A 21,949-nucleotide genomic window follows, 5' to 3' on the forward strand; every position below is an offset into this window, starting at 1 on the left:
GTGGGCAGAGTCCATCCATGACTGTAAAAAGCTTCCTCACTTGCTCTCCAGGAGCCCAGTGACCTCTGATCTGCTTCTTAATCCAGAAAGCTTCCAGGTCCAAACACAGGCATTAAAGTGGACACGATCCAGACTGCTGTATAATCCAGGAGCACTTGGAAGGGGTTTGCAGCGTGCCACTCCGAGGCATGCCTATCGGCCTCAGCCGGGCACGTGCTGGTTTTATATCTGTGGTGGCCCTGGGGTCTCTGTAGCTCTCTGACTAAAGCCACCTCTTGGTCATTGTGACATAAGCCTTGGCCGTGGAGCTGGTTTCCCTGGGCTATTCCCTAACTATAAAATGTGTTCCCATCAGTTAGATTTGTATTTGGTGAATCCCACTTGCATGACATCTGTTCCATAAGCTACATTAGAATCTGTCATTATTGTTTAGAGCATAGCTCTCTGTGTGTGCATGCGCATGTGTGTATGTGCGATACATGTGTGTGTGGGTGTGTGCACACATGTGTATATATGCGATGCATGTGTATATGTGTTCCTACAATCCCTTGGTGTCTAGCAAAGGACTGAAGGTTTGGGGGCATGGAGGGGAGGGATCCAGGCTCTCTCTAACTCAGGCGTGTCCACTCTGTATTCATCAAATGTGGAATCATGTCTCCCTTGAATGGTGACTTTTCTGAGGATTTTGGTGGGCTAAATCTGAGCTTCCCTGGAATAGGACGAAATATTATGTTTAAAATTCTGGAGAGAGAAAGTACCGCTGAGGGCTGTCAAGCAAACAATGCAGTGAGACAGGAAGGCGCACAGTTTAAAACAAAATCAGTGCCCACACTGTAGGTCGCCAATAGTGATGGCATCAAAGAATGGGGGCATTTAAAAATCAGACCTAAGCAGGTTCCACAAAGAGCTCATTGGCAGACTGCGATTTCAGACCTGAGTGGCACTGGGGCTTCCCTGCCCAGACCTCCTCTTTCAAAACTATTGCAGCTCACAGAGATGCCACAACACCTCTCTGCTGACATCCAGCCTCAAGGTAGCTCAAGTAAAAGAAAAGAAAAGAAAGAAGCATTCGGCAGCATGGGTGCTAACTTGATGCAGTGACTTCCTTAAACTACTTAGTTGAATAAATTATTCAGCATTGGCTGTATGGATCAGTGTCAGATGTATTTTGAATTAATTCATTCAGTAATCCCTAAACTGGCAAAAACTCAAGGTGTAGTGCAAACACTTCATATAGAGATAATATTCTAGAGGAAATGGAAAGATTATAGAAAACAGCAGAGTGTTTTTTAAAAAAATTGAACCAACAAAAGCTGAGCAAACCTTTTCAGAAAAGACGTAAAACCATGAGCAAAAATATCTAAATTAACAGCTATATGCATTTTTTTTATGAATGGCAACATTTGATCTCTTAAGCAAGCTGATTTCCCGCAAGTTAATTCACAATTCAGAGCATTTCCAGAGCTAATCCAAGCAAGGTTTCTCCTGAGGATCGGATCATCAGATTCAGAAGGAAGCATAAAGAGCAAGTCAGATGGTTCTGAGAAGGGTGGAGGGGTGAGGCACCTGTTATAGCCACACAAGGACAGCAAGGGGCAGGCATAAAGGGAACTGTCCCACGGAGAGGGGGAGGCCACGTGGTTAAGGAGCAACCAATGACTGGAGCTGGGAAGTAGCATTCTGGCCACAAACAGAGTTTGCTCAGCTGAGATGCAGAGACCTGAAGTACAAATAGATGAATATAGTGCAATTAAACATACATCCTGTTTTTCCAAAAATACCCATAAATTAGGGGTGAAAATGAAACTGAAGTCTAAAGCCCATGTCACTGAGGAGTGTCTTTCATACAGAATTCAATATTAATAAATTTCCAAGAAATAAGTGAATCATAAAAAATGACTGATGTACTAAAGCAAAAAATTCTGAGAAGAGAACTGTGCGTGAAATGACAAAGGATGCACAGTGGATGCCATTTCACCAGGGAAGTGGCCATTAAACAGTAGCAACTTGCATTTTTTAGAACGTGGAAGGCTGCCCAAGTGTCGGCCCTTGTGGAGGGACAGCGGCTTACAAACCGCCCGTGGCGAGCATGAGCAGAGGTGAAGCCCGTGGCGAGCATGAGCAGAGGTGAAGCCCATCATGGTGAGCATCTGCAGAGGTGAAGCCCCTTCCACACCACTGGACGTAGCAGACGTGACCCAAGCTCACACATATTCGGAGAGATGCAGGTTTCTTGAGCCATTGTTCACAATAAGCAAAAATTTAAATCATGTAAATGGCGATCATGAAATAGCTATACATTACATACATATCTATATAATGCAAAATCCTAAGTCATTTACCTGAATTGACTAGAAGTTGACTAGAATTGCACGCATGCTCATGATAATGACGCGAAGAACTGTGCTGACTTAGACACGTGGGGCGTGAGCCTGCTGTCCTATCTGAAATTGAAGCAATGCAAACTCCATACTGAGAGTAAAAGGTAGAAAAGCACGTGAGAGAACGGCGAGATGATCCGGGACCTTACTCTCTCCGCGGTGAGAGGAGGGAGCACGTTCAGACAACAGGAAGGCAGAAGCTCCTGAGGCAGGATGCAGTTTCTGCTGGAAGAATCTCGGGAGGTAAACAGAATAACTATGCTACGGCCTGACAGAGACAGTTGACAGGCACAGGGGTGTCCAACCCACGGCCTGAGCACTGCATACAGCCAGGGCAGACGGGGGTCAAAGTCATGGCCTGTGGGCTGTATATTGTTAGTGTAGCTATGAACTCAGCCCAACAAACAATAAACTTATTTAAAATTTGATTTTTGTGATTAATTTTGGAACTCAGAAAGCTATACATGGTAGCTACATGATTCTGGAAGGTGAACATTTTCGATGACAATGTGGTGCAGAGAACCCACTAGGATGGGCATCCCTGATGAGTGATTCCCCAAAGGTCAGAGATAGTTGACAGAATGTAACAGTCCATCATCGCTAGCTCTTGGTTGTGTAATAGAGAAAAGAATGCCACACTGTCATCTGCGGAACTGAAGCCGACCCGCACCCATTTCAGTTTTTTCTAAATGTGGGGTGCATGTTAAAATCAGGTCACATCATTAGAGTGCTTTCCCTTCTAAAAGCTAAATGGTACAGCCTGGGAGACCTTGCTTTGCTTTACCGTTGGTCTCTGCTGTCTCTGCAGTCTGCACACACACACACACACACACACACACACACACACACACACACACACACACACATACACACACATACACACACACACATACACACACACACACAGACACACACACACACACACATACACACAGAGTCACCAGTTTCTCGTCCCTAATGCAATGGAGGTGTGTGGGGCTGCACACACAGATGCTCCCCGGCTTGGGTTGATGTTCACAGTCATCATCCTGAACCCGACTCTTTTGGTCTGTGATTGACATACCGAGACCATGCATCATGCACATGCAGGGAAGGAGACTGGGGCAGAGCTGTGCTCTGTGCCCCTCCTTGCTGCCTAGTGTCACAGATGCTCATGGCACTGAAAGGAGACAGGATTCTGGGGACCAGTCAACATTAGTGTGGCATGATTTCATTAACGGGGAAAAGACCTCAGAGGCTGAGACATTCTGTTTGAATTTGACTTGTGTTGGGTGAAGAGGTGAAGTAACGAGGTCCTAAGAAACACACATGACCAGTGGTGTGTGCTCTCCTAGCCTTCCTTGCTCCTGTGCCATCACGCCAATCACTAGAAGCTGAAGCTGAGATGGCATCCCAGAAGCAGAGGGCAAATGAGAACCTCGGGTCATTTTTCTGGAAGCGCCTGCTGACTCAGAAGCAGAAGACGAACGACGGTAAAACACACACGTGTCCGGAAGAGGCGCAAAGGCCGGAAGACTGTTCGGGGTAGTCTTGCCACTGTTCTGTGGGGGAGTAAGTGCAGACGCGTAGGACAGCCATGAAAAGCAAAGCCAGCCAGCCCAGCCATTGCCCTTCAGACACAGTCTCATATTTGCATTTGAAACTGGAATCATACATTTTCCAAAAGGAATGGAGACATTCCTGCTAGCAGTTTAAACTTTACCTTCCTGTGAATACGAGTAAAGAGCAGATCGCAGCAGCATGGCGGACTGGGAGGGAGGGAAGGAAGGGCGGTGTTTATATTTCACTCCGCAGAGCATCTTCCTGTTTTGAAACACGTTCCTCATCTCCGTTTGCACTGTCCTGCATGCGCAGCTTCTGGGTCGGCTGCACAGGACCTACGCTCAGGGATAGATGACAAAGGTCAGAGGAGTGTGCACGTGCCCCTGGGAGGAAGCGAGACTGCAGAGCCCGACAATGTTCCCCACCAGGGACAGACTTCTGCTTATGAGTAAACGAGTTGGTTCTTATCTTCCAGGATGAAGATGAGGTGTGCTTCTCAATGCACAGATCATGACCCACTGATCAAGGTCCATTCCTTCCACTTAGAAGTTCAAGATCATCCTTAGCTACGCAGCAAGTTCAAGCCCAGCCCTGGATCCACAAGGCTGTATCGAAAACCACTCTATTCCCTCTTGTACTGAAATGTTTAATGGACTACATCTCCTTCCCAGATGCCTGAGCAGTGAGCTACGGTCATGGGACAGACACGTGTGCTTCTTCCTGAACTCTTATGCCACCGCTCTGTCCCACATCTGGGATCCTACGTCACTACTTAATTCTTTCTCCTTTTTTCTTCGCTGATCTCAGGCAACAACTTTTAAAATGACATCTTCCTGGTATACATCCTGTTGCTGTCATGTGAGGTCCACTTAGAATTGAGATAAAGCTTTTGTCCTCGTTTCTAGGAATTCATTACACGCAAGCAAGAGTTTTCTAGGTGTTTGTATTCTAGCCTTATTAAATGCCATTACAGAAGCTCAGGAGGGGTCCCTCAGCTGAGCTGTTCCTGCCAGAGCGGATGCTGGCTGAGTGTGAGAGAGGTGTGGGAGGTGCCAGAGTGTGTTTGGGGTGGGGTCTCCGGCTCTCCTCCCCATGCTGCAGCTGAGCCCTGGCTTGTAGCCTCCATGGCCTCCGTTCTGCTCTCTAAGCAGGGCTGCCATCAGCTTCGCTGGGCTATGACAGGGCTCTGGTAGCTCCAGGGTGCATGGAATCTGCTTAAAGACTCCGAGAGAAGTAATTCAGCAAGAATAGCATGCCAGCGGTTTTATTTTAAGTAGGACTTGGGTATCAAAGGGGAAATTTGTTCGCATCCACTTTGTGAGTAATGGCTCCTGCTATTCAGATTCGTCTGTCTTTCCTTGCCAGAGATCATTTTGTTGAACTAGGACTAGAACGCTTGTTCTAGTGCTTGAACAGGTAATTGATTAAATTTATTGATGAACATATTCAAAGGAATGCTATTAAAATAGCCATTTTTATAAAATATGCATTTATTAGATTTCTAGTAAGCAGCATATATAAAATCAGCCACACATGTGAAAATAAATTAAATATTTTTCACCTTAAATAAAATAAATCTTATTTTCAAATCTACAGAGATTAAACTTCATTAGCATATTAAACATTAATGCACAGCAGACTATTATAATGTAATATATTATTTATGTTCAGCTAGACAAATCAAATCATGTCCTTTGGGAAGAATGCTCTCTGCAGTAATGACTACACATGAGTGGCTAGACGGTGGTACGACGGTGAGCGCTGGCCTCGGATCTGTCTTTGGGGTTTTTAAAGAAAAAAACCAGTGCAACCGATTAAGTGAAAAAATTAAGCGACATATCCAACAAGCGTTTGCTGGGTGTACACTATACAGGAAGTATCGTGTGGAGGCTGTGGAAGGGAACAAGAGGGTTTCCAGGAAATAAGACTTTATATCCTGCTTATGTAGAATGTGTGGTTTTGAGACAGGGTTCTACTTTGTAGCCCAGGTTGCAGTGGAATGTTCTATATAGCCCAGCATGCAGCAATCCTCCTGCCTTAGCCTCCGGAGTGCTGGGATTGCAGGTGTGACCTGCCATGCCCGTCTTACACTGGCACAGTTTTTCACATATGATAACTGCTCACACATTTTTCTGCGTTGGTTCTCATGATGCTCCCGTGGGGTTAAGAAGGCTATCATAGCCCATTTCATAAATGAGAGCACTTCGTGCGTTTCCTAGGGCTGCCGTACAATAGCCGCAAGCTTGGCAGCTGCAAACAACACAGGTCATTTCCTCATCGTCTAAAATCAAATTAGCTGGGCCCCGATCCTGCTGAAGACACTCAGTCTGTTTTATGTCCACGTTGGGCAGGGTTTTCTCTGCTGTAGCCGAGTTCCATAGACGACACTGCAGGAGGAGGGCTCATTTTGCTCATGGTTTATCCACCAAGAGGGGAGAGCGTGGAGAGCACAGAAGCTGGGAGGGGCCTGCGCTGACTCACTGGATGACACCTTCCCTTTAATTCCCTCCAGGTGCCCAGCCTATACAACGTCACTACTTTGTCCCTCAGCTAGTCCTGCCGGGAAACCCTCAGAGACACACCCAGACATCACTGTACTAATCCCAATCCATCTGAGTCGACAGCAACCTGAGCTCACTACAGCATCTCTCTCAATGCTCTGCGGTCACCCGGTCCTTGTCCTCAAGGGGTATCAGTGCAGACTGTCTCCCTCTCTCAGTCCTGCCCTGGGCGTCTCCTCATAAAGATGCCTGACCTAGCGGATTAGGGCATTGCCCACTCTACTACAATCTCATCTTTTTTTTCTTAAAAAAATATTTGTTGTTTGTGTCTGTGTGCCTGAGTGTACGTATGTGTGCCATGTGCATGAGGTTCTTATGAAGGACGGAAGAGGGCATCAGATCCCTCAGAACTGGTTACAAGTGGCTGTTAGCTGACCTCTGTGAGTGTTAAGAACAAAATCTGTGTCCTCTACAGGAACATCAAGTGTTCTTGGCTGCTGAACCATCTCCCCAGCCTTCATCTAGATCCTTATACACCACCAGTTTGTATCCATGTGGAATGCTAGTAGATAATTTGTTCTGAATCACGTGTGTTATTTGCATAATAGTTGGAAGGTTTCTTTTGGTTCATCTTTTTTATTGATTTTATTGACCTATACATTTTCTCTGCTCTCCTCCCTTCCTCTCCCCTCTCCTTCTACCCTCTCCCATGATCCCCATGCTTCTAATTTACTCAGGAGATCTTTTCTTTTTCTACTTTCCATGTAGATTAGATCCATGTATGTCTCTCTTAGGGTCTTCATTGTTGTCTAGGTTCTCTGAGATTGTGAGTTGTAGGCTAGTTTTTCTTTGCTTTATGTGTAAAATCCACTTATGAGTGAGTACATATGATATTTATCTTTCTGGGTCTGGGTTACCTCACTTAATATGATGTTTTCTAGATCCACCCATTTGCCTGCAAATTTCAAGATGTCATTATTTTCAGCTGTGTAGTACTCCATTGTGTAAATGTACCACATTTTCCTTATCCATTCTTCAGTCAAGGAGCATTTAGGTTGTTTCCAGGTTCTGGTTATGACTAACAATGCTTCTATGAACATAGTTGAGCACATGTCCTTGTGATACAATTGAGCATTCTTTAGGTATATACCCAAAAGTTGTATTATTGGGTCTTGATGAAGGTTGTTTCCTAATTTTCTGAGAAATTGCCATACTGATATCCAAAGGGGCTGTATCTGTTTGCACTCCCACCAGCAATGCAGGAGTGTTCCCTTTACCCCACATCCTCTCCTGCATAAGCTGTCATCAGTGTTTTTGATCTTCACTATTCTTACAGGTGTAAGATGGAATCTCTGAGTCATTTTGATTTGCATTTTTCTGATGACTAAGGATGTTGAACATTTCCTTAAGTGTCTTATAGCTATTTTAGATTCCTCTGTTGAGAGTTCTCTGTTTAGGTCTATACTCCATTTTTTTATTGGATTATTTGTTCTTTTGATGACTGATCATTTTCTCATGAATTCTGTTTCTATACTTCCCTTGGCTTGTGTTTTCTTACAATCTCATCTTAACCAATTATATCTCTACACTCTACTTCCAAAAAAAGTCACATTTTGAGGGTGATTGCTCTGCTCAACCAAGGATGCATGCAATGTTGCAGTGTTTCTGGTATGTGGACTTTCCACTGCTGCTTCCACTAAACCCAGCTAGAATTTTAGTTGTGGGATCACTGGGTAGTGAGGTGGAGCCTATGCTGGGGACAACTTCAAAAACTGCATACATACTAGTGCATGTACAAGCATGAATGTCTTACACATGCACATTTTCAACAGAGAAGCAGTGGGTGTCCAGGGCCTCTAAGACGGCTTTGAAGGAATGCTAGGACCTCTTAAGATAGTGGAAGTTAAAAGATGCCAAACCTCCAGATTGCCAGGAAATGATGTGGGATCTATCTATCTATCTATCTATCTATCTATCTATCTATCTATCTACCTACCTACCTATCATCTATCAATCATCTATCTATTCTATCTATCTATCTATCTATCTATCTATCTATCTATCTATCTATCATCTATCTATCTATCTATCTATCTATCATCTATCATCTATCTATCTATCTATCTATCTATCTATAATCTATCATCTATCTATCAATCATTTAACGTCTATCTGTCTAACATCTATCTATCTATCATCTATCAATCATCTATCTATTTATAAATCTATCTATCTTATATCTGTCTATCTATCATCTATCAATCATCTATTTATCTATCATCTATCACCTATCATTTACCTATCTATCTATCTGTTGATTTATTTTAGTGAGCATTTACCTTTTGTTGAGACCTACTTTGAGTATTTTGAAAGAATAAAGCCATTTTAGTCCTCACAAATCCATTGCCCCTACATTTTATATGAGGAAACAGAGGCATAAGGAGGATTGGTAACCTCAACTCAGAGGCATTCGGTGAGACATGCTCCGAATCATGACTATCTCCTTGTAACAACATTGATTCATTTCGAAAACCTGAACACAGAACATCTGACAGGTACACAGGGACATGGAGACACTTTTTAGAGTAGATAGCATGTAAACAATATGATCGTGCATAGTAAATTATGAGTCTGCTGTGCACGCCCTGTGGAGAGAAACACAGAATCACCCCATCTCTCACATGCTCAGCCCTATGCCTAGTGGCATATACATGTCACTTCTGAGTTAACATCCTAACAAAGGAAAACACATGCAAATAACAGTTACCTGTGATGGGATTACATCTGATCCTAAGATTATTAATGCATCAACAGATATAATCTCAAAATAGTGGTTCCTGGGATGAGAGAGTTTTATCATCAACATCCATGCAAAAACACTAGATATGATACTTGGGCTTGTAATCAAGTCTGGGGAAGTGGAAACAGGTGGATCAATGGCCAGCCAGCCTAGCCAAAGTGCTGAACTTCAGTAGATGGTGCCTAACGATAGCACCTAGACTTACCAGTCTCTGTATTTTTACATACATACATAAATGTACATACACACACTGAATGTGAGCATGCACATACAGATGTGCACATACAAAGATACAGCACACATATGTACAGTACACACACAGACATACACATACAGCACACACACATATACACATGCATGCATGCACATACAGATACATGCACACACAGATATAGCACACAGACATATGCGTACAGCACACACACAGACACATGCACACACATACATGTATTGCACATACATACACACAGACACAGGCAGACACATATACACATGTACCACACACACAAGCACACACACACATACACACACATGTACCATGCAATCCATGCCCTCTACATAAAGCTCTGGTTATTATATTTGTGACACACAGAACACACTTGGGAACCTGTTAAATCCCAAGCCTCCCTTGCTTTCCCTGGGCTGTCTTCCAGGGACTAGCCTGGACCCCAGACACGCCATCTGTGACAAAACTGAGTCTAATGCAGACCTTTATGGGCAACATGAACACCCATACATGTTAGGTGCTTTCCACAATATTTTAGATCATTCTTACAATATTCTCTTATGCATAACATGTAATATATACCATCAAGACTCCTATCAAAACAACAGATGGTATGAGAGATGTCTATCAAATTTTATCATTGCAGATTTTTATTATAATTTCCTTAGAAGTTTTTCAAAAGAGTGATTGCTCCTGGAAACCAATGATAGACCCACATGCACACCCATACACACCCGTACACGCACGCATGCACGCACACACACATTCTAAGAGTCAAATGTATCCCACTTCTTTACTTAAGCACACATCTTCCCATCACGTCCAGTGGCTAAGTCGTGGTGTAAGTCACTGGCACACAGTTTTGCTCTATGGCACCTGAGCTCATGTCCATGGCCACTCTGCCGAGGGCGTTATCTGTGTCTTCCATAGTTCATGTGAATAATATGCCAGCATTCGCAAACCTCTGACGGGAGCATCAGGGCCCTAACCACTTTAGGTTCCATTCCAGCTGTAAATTAAGTTATCTAACTTGCATGAATATGGCTCAATGTTTTAAAAAGCTTGGTTTATGGACAAGAGAAATGACAACGGTATCCTAAATTCATTTTCTCCCCGATGGACAGCCTTAATAGAGTCTATTGGCTCTCATCAAAGCAGCAGGCCCGAAGCGGCCGGACGGCGTTGGCTGCCCTGGCTGAAGGCATTTGTATTCCTTCTAACATGCTTAGTGCCTCTAAGTAATCAGGTTTTCTCTCGCTCAGCTACTCCTGACTTGAACTAAATTATGACTCTTACGATATGTTTAAACTCACTCTCCATTTACGGTGCGGGATAATTTCTTAGCTCTACTTCTCTTTCCATAGGAAGCCTAGATTAACATCCCGAAAATGAAGCTTTTGCTTTCCTTCCTCAATTTCATCCATTCTTAAGTGGCTTTTCTGAGCAGAGAGAATCACAGTCTTCAGATAATCTTACCAATTTTGGTATTTTAAAAATGATTATACTTTTTAAATTCAGAAACCCCCTGGAAATGGGAAATTTCTAAGCTTTTTGGAAAATAATAAACCACAATCAGGGAACAAAGGAATATTTAAAAAAAAACACGTGGTGCATATCCTTACCCTCATGTTATACAACAGATTATAAAAGGCAGTGAGACAAATAAAAACCGCACACTCCACTCCTGCCCAGACAGCTCACAGCATTGCCACAGGTCGGTTACCCCAAAAGGCATCACCAGGTGCTGGGCACGTCACAGACATTGTGCTTCACGGTTTTGGAAACATGGTATGTAATGGGCAGGGCACAACCCATGCCATGACTGTCTGATGTCTGCCAGATCTGGGGACAGCACTGTTCAGACCTCAGGGAGGGTCTTCATGCTTTCCTATGGATGATTGAGTCTCCTGCCATTTAAATGTCACAGCTAACTCCATAGTCACAGACGAAGGAGGCTGACCAGAGTGCTGGCATCAAGCTTGGATATGGCACCCACCATTCACTCGCCATGTCAGTGTTAACCTGCGCTGGGGATCTCAGAACCAAAGGGAAGGAGCACTGGGGCTCATGGCTCAGCATTGCTCAGCACAGCCAATGTCCTGCCATGTAGCATGAAGAGCTGGGGTGGGAAGGGAGCAACTCTACACACTCCCTGTGTGCACATGGTCCTGGAGAGGTGCTGTGTGTGTCAACAGCAAGGCCGTGGGGCATCCTTGTGAGTCGAGGAGAACCACTCTCTTTTCTGCCTGATGTGCTGGTTGTTCTGTCAACTTGACATGTGCTAGGGTCATCTGGGGAGAGGTAATCATGCAGAAAGGCCCCCACCAGATTGACCTGTAGGCAAACTTGTGGGATATTTTCTTGATTAATGATGTGGGAGGAGGAACCAGCCCACTGTAGGTGGTACCATCCCTGGGCAGCTGGGCCTGGCTTGCATAAGAGAGCAGGCTGAGCAAGCCACGAGGAGCAAGCCAGTGAGCAGCACACTTCTGTGGTTTCTGCTTCAGCTCCTGCCTCCAGGTTGCTGCCTTTAGTTCCTGCCCTGATTCCCCTGGATAGTGGACTGTGCGCTGTCCAAGGAAATAAACTCTTCCTGCCTGAAGTAGCGTTTGGTCATGGTGTTTATCAGACTAGATACTTAACTAGGACACTGGGGCTCCCATTAAAACCAAAACAAAATATTTACATGTACACATGTGTATGTCCATGTGTGGTATACACATGTGTACATGTGGCAGATATGGTGTGTGTGTATGTGATATGTGTGTGCGTATGTGTGTATGCATATGTATTTATGCATATTTGTGGGTATATGTGTGCATGTGTATATATGTGTGTGGTACATGTGTTTGTGTGTGTCTGTGTGATATGTGTGTGGGTGGTATGCATATGTGTGGTATGCACATGCATGTATACCTATGTGGGCATGTGTTTGCCACAGCTCATGTGTTAAGGACAACCTCGACTGTTGGCTCTTGCCTCATTTGCCACAGAGTCTTTTGTGATTTGCGACTTGACCCACCAGGCTAGTTGGCTCAGAGCTTCTAGAGATTCTCCAGCGTCTATCTTTAGTCTCTCAGGGGTGGTAAAATTACAGACACAGCTTTTGCTCTTGACCTTACATGGGTTCTTAGGGATTCAAACTGAAGTCCTCACATTTGTGTAGCAAGCACACTATTCACGAACCATCTCTCTAGTTCATTTTGCTTTGATGGTTATGCAGAATTTTTTAAAATCATAACAAAATCTAAACATATTTGCTGATAACAGGAGTGTTTTTTGCTGAGGTTATTTTATTCTCACCTCTGCAGCACCTTTCAGATTCTTCTGCCATGACTTTCTATGCCATATTTTAGTTTAATTGAGTACGTGTGGAAGGAAGGTGAAGCTGGAAACACTGGGTGTCAGAGAGATCGGGAGAATTATTGTGACCTGTCTAAACGGCATTCACTCTGTTCTTTTTGTAAATGCCTCATAAATACTCAAGACATTCTTGGTTTCAAGGCTGCATGAAAATAAAATGCCACAGAAATTAGTTCTGTAAAATGAACAGAAGTGGAAAGAGTCATCTAGAGGGGAGGAAGGGATTCAATAGGTCTCCCTATAGTGGTCCTGGGGTACCTTGGTGTCCCCATGGTGGTTCTGGAGTACTGTGGTGTCTGCATGGTGGTTCTGGAGTACTGTGGTGTCCCCATGGTGGTTCTGGAGTACTGTGGTGTCCCTGTGGTGGTTCTGGAGTACTGTGGCATCCCCATGGTGGTTCTGGAGTACTGTGGCATCCCCATGGTGGTTCTGGGGTACTGTGGCATCCCTATGGTAGTTCTGGGGTACTGTGGCATCCCCATGGTGGTTCTGGGATACTGTAAAGTCCCTGTGGTGGTTCTTGGGTACTGTAAAGTCCCTGTGGTGGTTCTGGGGTACTGTAGTGTCCCTATGGTGGTTCTGGGGTACTATGGTGTCCCTGTGGTGGTTCTAGGGTACTGTGGTGTCCCCATGGTGGTTCTGGAGTACCGTGGCATCCCTATGGTGGTTCTGGAGTACTGTGGCATCCCTATGGTGGTTCTGGAGTACTGTGGCATCCCTATGGTGGTTCTGGAGTACTGTGGCATCCCTATGGTGGTTCTGGGATACTGTAAAGTCCCTATGGTGGTTCTGGGGTACTGTAAAGTCCCTGTGGTGGTTCTGGGATACTGTGGAGTCCCTGTGGTGATTTTGGAGTACTGTGGAGTCCCAATGGTGGTTCTGGGACACTGCAAATTCCCTGTGGTGGTTTTGGGGTACTGTGGAGTCCTTGTGGTAGTTCTGGGGTACTGTGGAGTCCCTGTGATGGTTCTGGTGTACTGTGGAGTCCCTGTGGTGGTTCTGGGGTACCCTGGAGTCCTTGTGGTAGGTCTGGGGTACTGTGGAGTCCCTGTGGTGGTCATGGGGTACCCTGGAGACCTTGTGGTAGGTCTGGGGTACCGTGGAGTCACTGTGGTGGTTATGGGGTACCCTGGAGTCCCAATGGTGGTTTTGGGGCACTGTGGTGTCCCTATGGTGGTTCTGGGGTGTTGTGGTGTCCCTATGGTGGTTCTGGGATGCTGTGGTGTCCCTATGGAGGTTGTGGGATACTATGGAGTTCCTGTAATGGTTCTGGAGTACTGTGGTGTCCCTATAGTAGTTCTGGGGGCCATATAGAGGCCTGTCATTCACAGGTGTCAGGCTTATCTTGGGGCTAATGGCATGGTCATTTGCACTTGTTCTTGAGAGAAATAGAATGTATTCTGATACCCTGTGGCAGATAGAATCACTATTTGGCACAAAGTTTTAAAACATTAACTTTTACAATCATATAAAAGAGTTTAATTAGAGTCACCCCAGGCAGAATTATGCAGTCACAGGTTGCCAAGTTAAAAGGCCAGCGCCAGGTCAGGGAGAAGGAGTGTGACACAGGAGGAACTGGGGGAGAAGGGGGAGTGGTGGGAATAGAGTACTAATATATGCAGTTCTTTAAAAACATGAAGAAGAAGAAGAAGAAGAAGAAGAAGAAGAAGAAGAAGAAGAAGAAGAAGAAGAAGAAGAAGAAGAAGAAGAGATGAAACTTGTGGGTGCTACTGTAAGGGACTGGAGTTTCCCTTTGTGTTGGCTAGCTTTATGTCAACTCAACAAAGGGGAGGGTAATGGGGAGGAAGGAATACATGGTGGTCTGAATGAAAATGGCCCCCACAGACTCATAGGGAACAGCATTTTGAGCTGGTGTGACTTTGTTGGAGTAGGTGTGGAATTCTCAAAGAAAATGTGCCACTGGGGGGAGGGGTGGACTTTGAGGTTTTTAGATGCTCAAACCAGGCCTAGTGCATCTCTCTTCCTGCTGCCTGCCAATCTGCATGTAGAAAGAACTCTTTGCTCCTTATCCAGCACCATGCCCGCCTGTCATGATGACAATGGGCTAAACCTCTGAACTCTAAGACAGCCCAAATTAAATGCTTTCCTTTATCAGAGTTGCTGTAGTTATAGCATCTCTTCATAGTAATAAAACCCTAACTAAAACAGAATTCCACCTATGGGAATTTGGATCCTAAAGAATTAAGGTCACAATCCTGAGGAGCAAAATGAAATCTGTTTCTACAGATTGGCCCACAGTGGCCAAGATATGCAAACATTTGTGTATTGAAAAACAAATAGGTAAGAAAATATGGTTCATATGTACAATACACTATTACTCTGCCTTGAAAGAAAGGGCAATAAGAGGCTGAAACTAATGGGCCAGGCAGTATTTAAATGAATACAGTTTGTGTGTTGTTATTTTGGGGTATAAGCTAGCCAGGCGGCCGGGAGACGGGCGGGATGAAAAACAGGCCTGCCCACAGCTCCTTCTACAGAATGGTGCCCAGATGTGGATAAATGAATCCACAGAAAGTCTGAGAAAGTTTGGTAAGAATAGAGTAAAGCATGTTTTCTTGGTAGCAGCAATTTCTTGGGTCTGCTTTGCTTGCTAGAGGCAAGCAAGCGCTCTCATCTAAGAGAAGCTTCCTGACTCAGCTTTAGCTACAAAAACATGCAGCTCTTTTAAGAGGTCCTGCCACGAAACACTTAAGCTGTGTTGATGAAAAGCTGAACGCATGCTTTTCGGTTTTTAGCCGCAGCAGGAAAAAAGTTGTGCTGTTTTAAAATGCTGGCTTTCTGGGCCATCCTGTCAGGGCAAACTCGACTCTTTTAGGCAGGCAGTCCGACTGACTGTGGTCTGTGAGCAGAATGCTGCAGCTTGCTTGCCGGCAGGGACCTTGAAATGCTGTAGAGTTGTGGCAATAAAAATGGCTACAGCCAGTACCTCCGCCATGAGGCTGGAAAGCTAAGGAATGGGTTGGATCCAGTTGCCAAAGTCACGACTTTAGTCCTACCGATATTGTTTCATAAATTAAAGACTCATGTGGTCACAAAAAGAAAGATATACAGTAAAAGAAAGATTCAAAGTCGAAGAAAATGTCTAAATGGTTTACTATGTGTTAAAAATATATGCAGGCTAAAGGTTAAAGTTCTTAAAAGTAAAAAAGAAAAAAAGGAAGTAGTTGGGTGTGGTAGTACACACCTTTAATCCCAATGCCTGGGAGGCAGAGATAGAAGGATCTCTGAGTTCAAGGACAGCCTGGTCTACAGAGTTATTCTGGGACAAAGATATACAGAGAACCTGTTTCAAAAAGTAAAAGTAAAAATAAAAGAAATATAGGCTAAAATAAAGCTGTACAAAGATGGAAAATACACAGAGAGTCTTGATACTGTATGCTATTTTCTCTTTGAATTGTTTGAATGCTGAGGAAGGGGCCACAGCTGCTAAAAGATATTTGTTTACAAATGCCACTAAACTAATCCAAGATAGATATTTTGAAAATACCTTGACTTCAAAATTTGGATCTAAGGTTATGATACTTTGGAAAAGAGATTCTTCTTTTGTTTTCACAGAAAATGAGACCCTGTGGATTGCTTCTATCCCAATATGGTATGATAGACCACACCCTCCTGAAAGGTTGCTATGAATACCCTCAAAAAATTACTTCGCTCAACTGCTGACTGAGATGACCCTGGCACACAAGTTATACCATGAAAGACCTAAATAACAGTGCCTCCATTCAGCAGGAAGCAGTTTTGAGAGAAATAACTGCGCCCATATTCCCAAATATTGTTTATAAATGTTCTTTTACAATTAAAGGGGGATATGATATAGATATGAATAATTTGCATTGTTATGGATTTTGCTTTAGTGATTTAAATTTAAGGTCAATTTTGTTATATGTATATGTATTTCTGATCTTGATTAAGGTATTGTGATTGTGTAGTTTCATTTTAAAATGTAATGTATAATCAGGAAATATAGGTTGTTAATGGATAATCATTGATAATAGTCAAGCTTGTAGTCATGTTAGATTTTCTAGATATATAGAGATATATTTCAGTTAAATAGGCATTCTTCATATCTTTCAAAGACTACAGGATATGGCATTTTAAATGTTTTAATAATTTAGGGCTTTTCATGATAATGAGACATGTCTGCTCCTGGCAGCACCAATCTACTTCAAAAGGAAGATGGGTGTTGAAGAGGCTCCTTATGGAGTTTGATAGCCATTTGGGCAAGAAACTGCTCTTGCATGGACTGTTGCATAAACTGGAAACAGAGAACCCTCAGAGAGAGAGGATTGCTGAACTTGCTTAAAGGTGAGATGGTCTTTTGGGGTTCCTGATTCATGAAAAAGTCTGCGAGAAATTCTGCAGGACACAGCAGATACTGACTGAACTGCCTTTGAAATTTCCTGCTTCATGGAAATGTCTGCTGGAAACTATGGGCCTGTAGGCCAAAGATGGATGCCCCAATGGTACAATTGGAAGGGAAGCTGTGGGAGGGAGGGACGAGGGGTCTAGCGCCTCCCCATCCCTCCCCCCCACAAGGCAGCTGAAGGAGCGCTTGTGTATCATTGCCCTCTTCCCCAGCTGTCTACTGTGAGAGTCGTCGACAAAGCCCTCACGTGAGTATTACTTTTCTCTAACTGTCCGGTTTGCAGTTCATGAAGTCTGACACGTGACTTCATTCGATGCCCTTCGAGACAGGTGCAGCTGGGCCGACACCTCCCAGAGACTGAGTTCCTCTGAGTCCTTTGTGCAGGGCATGGGACATGGGCAGGGATGCTTTTCTCTTTCCAGAGGACACAGTCCAATTAGAGCAGACAGCTGCTAATCCTGTGGCCACTGTGTCAAGAAAGACTATTTGTGAAGTCCTCACTGGGTGTCAGTGATGTTCCCCTGAGCTCTTTGCTGATTAACTTCAGGCTTATACCTTAGAGGTAAGCCTGTGGGTGTGCCACAGTCACGGACCTGCAGCCTGTTGTGGAGCCGGGCTGCAGCAGACTCTCTTTGGGTTCTGGACCTCCCAGGTTAAGTGGCCATCAGGCACACACTGGGAGATGACAGCAACTGGTGGCCCTGGGGTCTGCCGGGGGCAGCTCTTCTTAGCCAGTATGTTTTTGGGTTGTGCTGCCCCTTTGGTTAATCTGGCCACAGCCACATGACAGACAGACACTGTCCCTGGATGGTCTTCTCACACATTCTCCAGGTTTCTCCTACGCTCTGTTAGAGGGGATCTAGAGATGAAATAAACTGGCCTTTCTGAGTGTTTCCAGGAACAGAGAGGAGAGGAGTGGGCCGTTCTTTATTTGCTCCGTTTTCAGAGCTCTCCACATCTCTTCGCAAGGATTGGTCTGCCTGTCTGCAAAGGAAGGGCAGGGAGAGAGCCGGGAATCCAGCTCTGCCCAGGAATCTGATGCTCTTAGAGCACTAATTAAATTGTTCAGAGACTGCAGCCCTTAGAGGCAGATTTAACACGGAACTTCTGTTACCTTATTAAGTCAAACAAGTTAGAAACCATATGTCTCCTAAAAACTGGAACATATTTGTTTACAAACATACATTGCAAGTGACGAGATGTATAGAAAATAAATATGACACCCTCTGAATTTTTAAAACCAGTTATTTGCTAAGTCAGGGAATAAGATAGGTAAAGCGGGTGAGTTTAAGACAAGTTAGCAGTTTCTCCTAAGAGCTCAGAAGGAAGGATCCGCAAATAGCAAGCAGTGGGCTGAGTGGCAACCTTGGTATTTAATCTCTGTTGGTGTTGAAGGAGTCACTGTTAGCAGGCATTAGTAATGGCCTATCAAGCTGTGAAGAACGGATTCCTGCTTCTCACCTCTCTGCTCTTCCTCCATCTCTCGGGTGAGAAGACTCAGAGTCAGCTCACAGCCCTGCATCCCCTTCGTAGCTGAGCAACGACTGGGTTCCATGAGCTCATCCACAGCTCTGTGCAGACCTTTCCCTGGGAACTTTGTTCTGCCTCCCCCAAGCTCTTGCACTGTCCATGACCTTCCTGGCTTCCTCATCCCTGTGCCTCAATAGGGAAACCCTTGCTGAGGGGCCATGCGTGAGCCCAGTCTGTGCCTCCGCCCAATGCCAAGGCCACAGTAGGCTGTGCACTGGCTCCCTCGTTGCCTCTGCAGGGAAAACAGCCACACCCTCACCCAGCTCCCAGATTAAATTCTTCCCTCTGTGGAGAACAGAACAGGAGAGACAAAGCCTGCCAAATGGCCAGTGTGGTGATCCCGCCCTTCCACCCCTAAGAGTGCTGCCCTGGGGACCCGGCGGCACCTTCAGCATGCCATCTTTAGGGTTGAGTGCAACACCTGGCTTCGCCACCTGCTCCTGGGGTTTCTAAAATGACAGGACTCTCCTGGTGCTCAAGTTTTCCTCCCTCCCTCCCTTCCTCCTTTTTTCCCTCTCTTCCCCTTCCCCTCTCTCCTTTCCTTTTCATTATTTTTCCACTGAAGGTCAAACCCAAGCTCTCCATCTCCAGCACTGAGCTATGCCCCCAGACTCCTTCCTACAATGAAAAGGATGGGTTTTCTAAGCAGGCCTTGGTGAATTGCTCAGGCTGACCAGGAGCTAGTGATCTTCCTGCCTCAGCCCTATAGCGTGGAATTCAGTGTGTGTCACCATGCCTGGAGGGTCAGCTGGCCTCAATCATCGTCTCTCTGCACATCCACCTTGGTGAAGTTTGTCATCTTGTGAGCGTTCTCTTCATCTCTAGTCTGTTGACGTGAACCCTAGCTTAGTCTCCCAAGCTCTGACCTAAATCATAGGAAGAGCACACAAACAGACATCTGCTACCACTCGGTTCTCTCAAAATGCTATTGCTAAGCTGTAGCTGGCACCTCTATTTGCTTTGTACCTGAGCTGCTGTCCCCTTGACCCTGGAGATCTTGTCTCCCACGCCTGGCATAGACTTCTGTGCCCTGGAGCATGTGGCATCTGAAACAGTTGGTTTGCTTTAGCGTGTGGGCACACTGAGGGACCTGACAGAATTATCAACTCTCTTTAGGCTAACAGATGAAATGGATGGAGGGATGCCAGTTTTCTTTCTTATCAGATGATCTCCCTAGAATAGAATGGAATGTGGAGGGGATGGCAGGGCCCCCCTGCTGTGTGGACTTGGCTGAATGTGGACAACAGGTGCAATGAGGGATAGTATTATAAAATTATACACTCATCCTCTATTTTTAAAACCTCTCTCTCTCTGTGTGTCTGTGTGTGTCTGCGTGTAGGTCAGAGGACAACCCTGGATTTCAAAGCTCACTTTCCACCTTATTTGAGATGGTGGTATTATTATTGTCATTATTATTATTATTATTATTATTATTATTATTATTATTATTATTGTTGTTGTTGTTGTTGTTGTTTGCAGCTGTGCATGCCAGGCAAGCTGGCTCAAGAGTTCCTGGGATTCCCCTGCCTCCCATGTTGCTGTAGGAACGCTGAGATTACAGCTACACGCTGCTTTATGTGGGCTTTAACGATGCAAGCTCAAGCCTTCATGCTTGTGGCGAGTGCTCCACGGAGAGCCATCTCCCCTTTGACATCTGTCACTGCTAGGAGGCTTTGCTGTATGCCAAGAGCCACTAAGTTCACAGATATAAAGCTGCTCTTCTGGGAAATTTAAATATCAAGTCTCTATCTGTGTCCCCAGAGGTCTTGAAATGTCTTTGTAATGAGCCTACCAAATAATACTTTTTAAAAAAAATCTTACTTTTGATGATTTTGGGGGTATAGCTGACAAGAAGTAGCATACAGTGAAGGTGTGCAATGTGATATTTTTACATGCATATATTGTGACGTAATTACAGTTATCAAGTTAATTACGATATCTATCACCTCATATAATTGTGAATGCATGTGCGTGCACGTGTGGACATCTGATACCTACTTTTAGCAAATTTCAAGTCTGCAATACAGAATTGCCAACTGCAGTCAACATACATTAGACATTTAGAACTTACAGTAGAAATTCTGTACTGTGACAACCCATTTCTCTCTACTTCTTCCCATACAATGTTTTTCAGGGTCATTCATCCATGGTGTTGCAAAAGGAAGAGCTGTCATTGTGAGGTCGGACAGTTTGTGTGTAATGCTTATTTACTTATATTGCAATACACACACACACACACACACACACACACACACACACACCTTGGTTTTTTGAGACAGGGTTTCTCTGTAGTTTTGGTACCTGTCCTGGAACTAGCTTTTATAGACCAGGCTGGCCTCGAACTCACAGAGATCTGCCTGCCTCTACCTCCTGAGAAATATTTAAATTAAATATTTAATTTAAAAATATTACTACATATGTGACAAAATCCCTTACGAACGTTTGCTAGATGGTCATTAATGAGCAGCATATCCCTAACTAAAATCCAGTAAGCCATGTGAAATTTTCTCATAAATAAATAAATAAATAAATAAATAAATAAATCACTGTAACTGGTTTAGCTGTGTTTGGTCATCTGTGTTAATTAGCTTTAAGAGCTAAACTCAGAGTGATTAGGACACTTTCATTCCTAACTTTCTTAGCACACTTTTTTGGGCATTTAAATATATATATATATATATATATATATTTATATATATATATAAAAGTTACAGAAGTCAGAAGGCATTGGAAAAGCCGAATCTTTTTGCTTCTTTGTTTGTTTGAGACACGGTTTCTCTGTATAGCTTTGGAGCCTGTCCTGGAACTTGTTCTGTAGACCAGGCTGGCCTCAAACTCATAGAGCTCCTCCTACCTTTGTTTCTTTAGTGCTGGGATTAAAAGCATGTGCCACCACCACTTGGCATAGATTTTCTTCTCTATGGTTTGCTAATTTTGATTTTTGGTCTTTAATTGTCGTACTGGTCTATGCAGTCATTAGACTGAGGTATACACCTAAAATCTTCTTAGAAGATTGTGAAGGCTGCATCTTTCCTTGGATATGGGAAGCGACTTCCAAACACCTTGCCCCCATCCCTGGAAGGGGTACATCATATGCTGGCTTTTAAATATTCTTGCTTCCAGAGGGGAATGAAGAAAATAAAATGGAGAGAGAAAAAGATAAAACAAGCAAAAGATCAGGCACTGAAGAAAACAGCTAAGTCAGAAAGGTGCTTGGAA

At 44.2% G+C, this 21,949-nt stretch overlaps 1 protein-coding gene across 2 annotated transcripts in view; it reads right to left on the bottom strand.

Annotated features, from left to right (window-relative positions):
- Window positions 1-21,949, bottom strand: part of Pacrg (parkin coregulated) — a 460,392-nt gene that overhangs the window by 142,409 nt on the left and 296,034 nt on the right. Inside the window, exons 6-7 of one of the 2 annotated variants that reach the window (XM_038339700.1) lie at window positions 19,636-19,644; window positions 10,307-10,331 (exon numbers count right to left, since the gene is read on the bottom strand). The exons of the other annotated variant lie outside the window; for it this stretch is intronic. Of the exons in view, the coding sequence (XP_038195628.1) occupies window positions 10,307-10,331; window positions 19,636-19,644 (34 nt within the window). The remainder of the gene's footprint in view (window positions 1-10,306; window positions 10,332-19,635; window positions 19,645-21,949) is intronic. 2 annotated transcript variants of the gene reach the window in all.

The sequence above is a fragment of the Arvicola amphibius genome, chromosome 8 (assembly GCF_903992535.2).
Source record: "Arvicola amphibius chromosome 8, mArvAmp1.2, whole genome shotgun sequence".
Classification (NCBI taxonomy): domain Eukaryota; kingdom Metazoa; phylum Chordata; class Mammalia; order Rodentia; family Cricetidae; genus Arvicola; species Arvicola amphibius.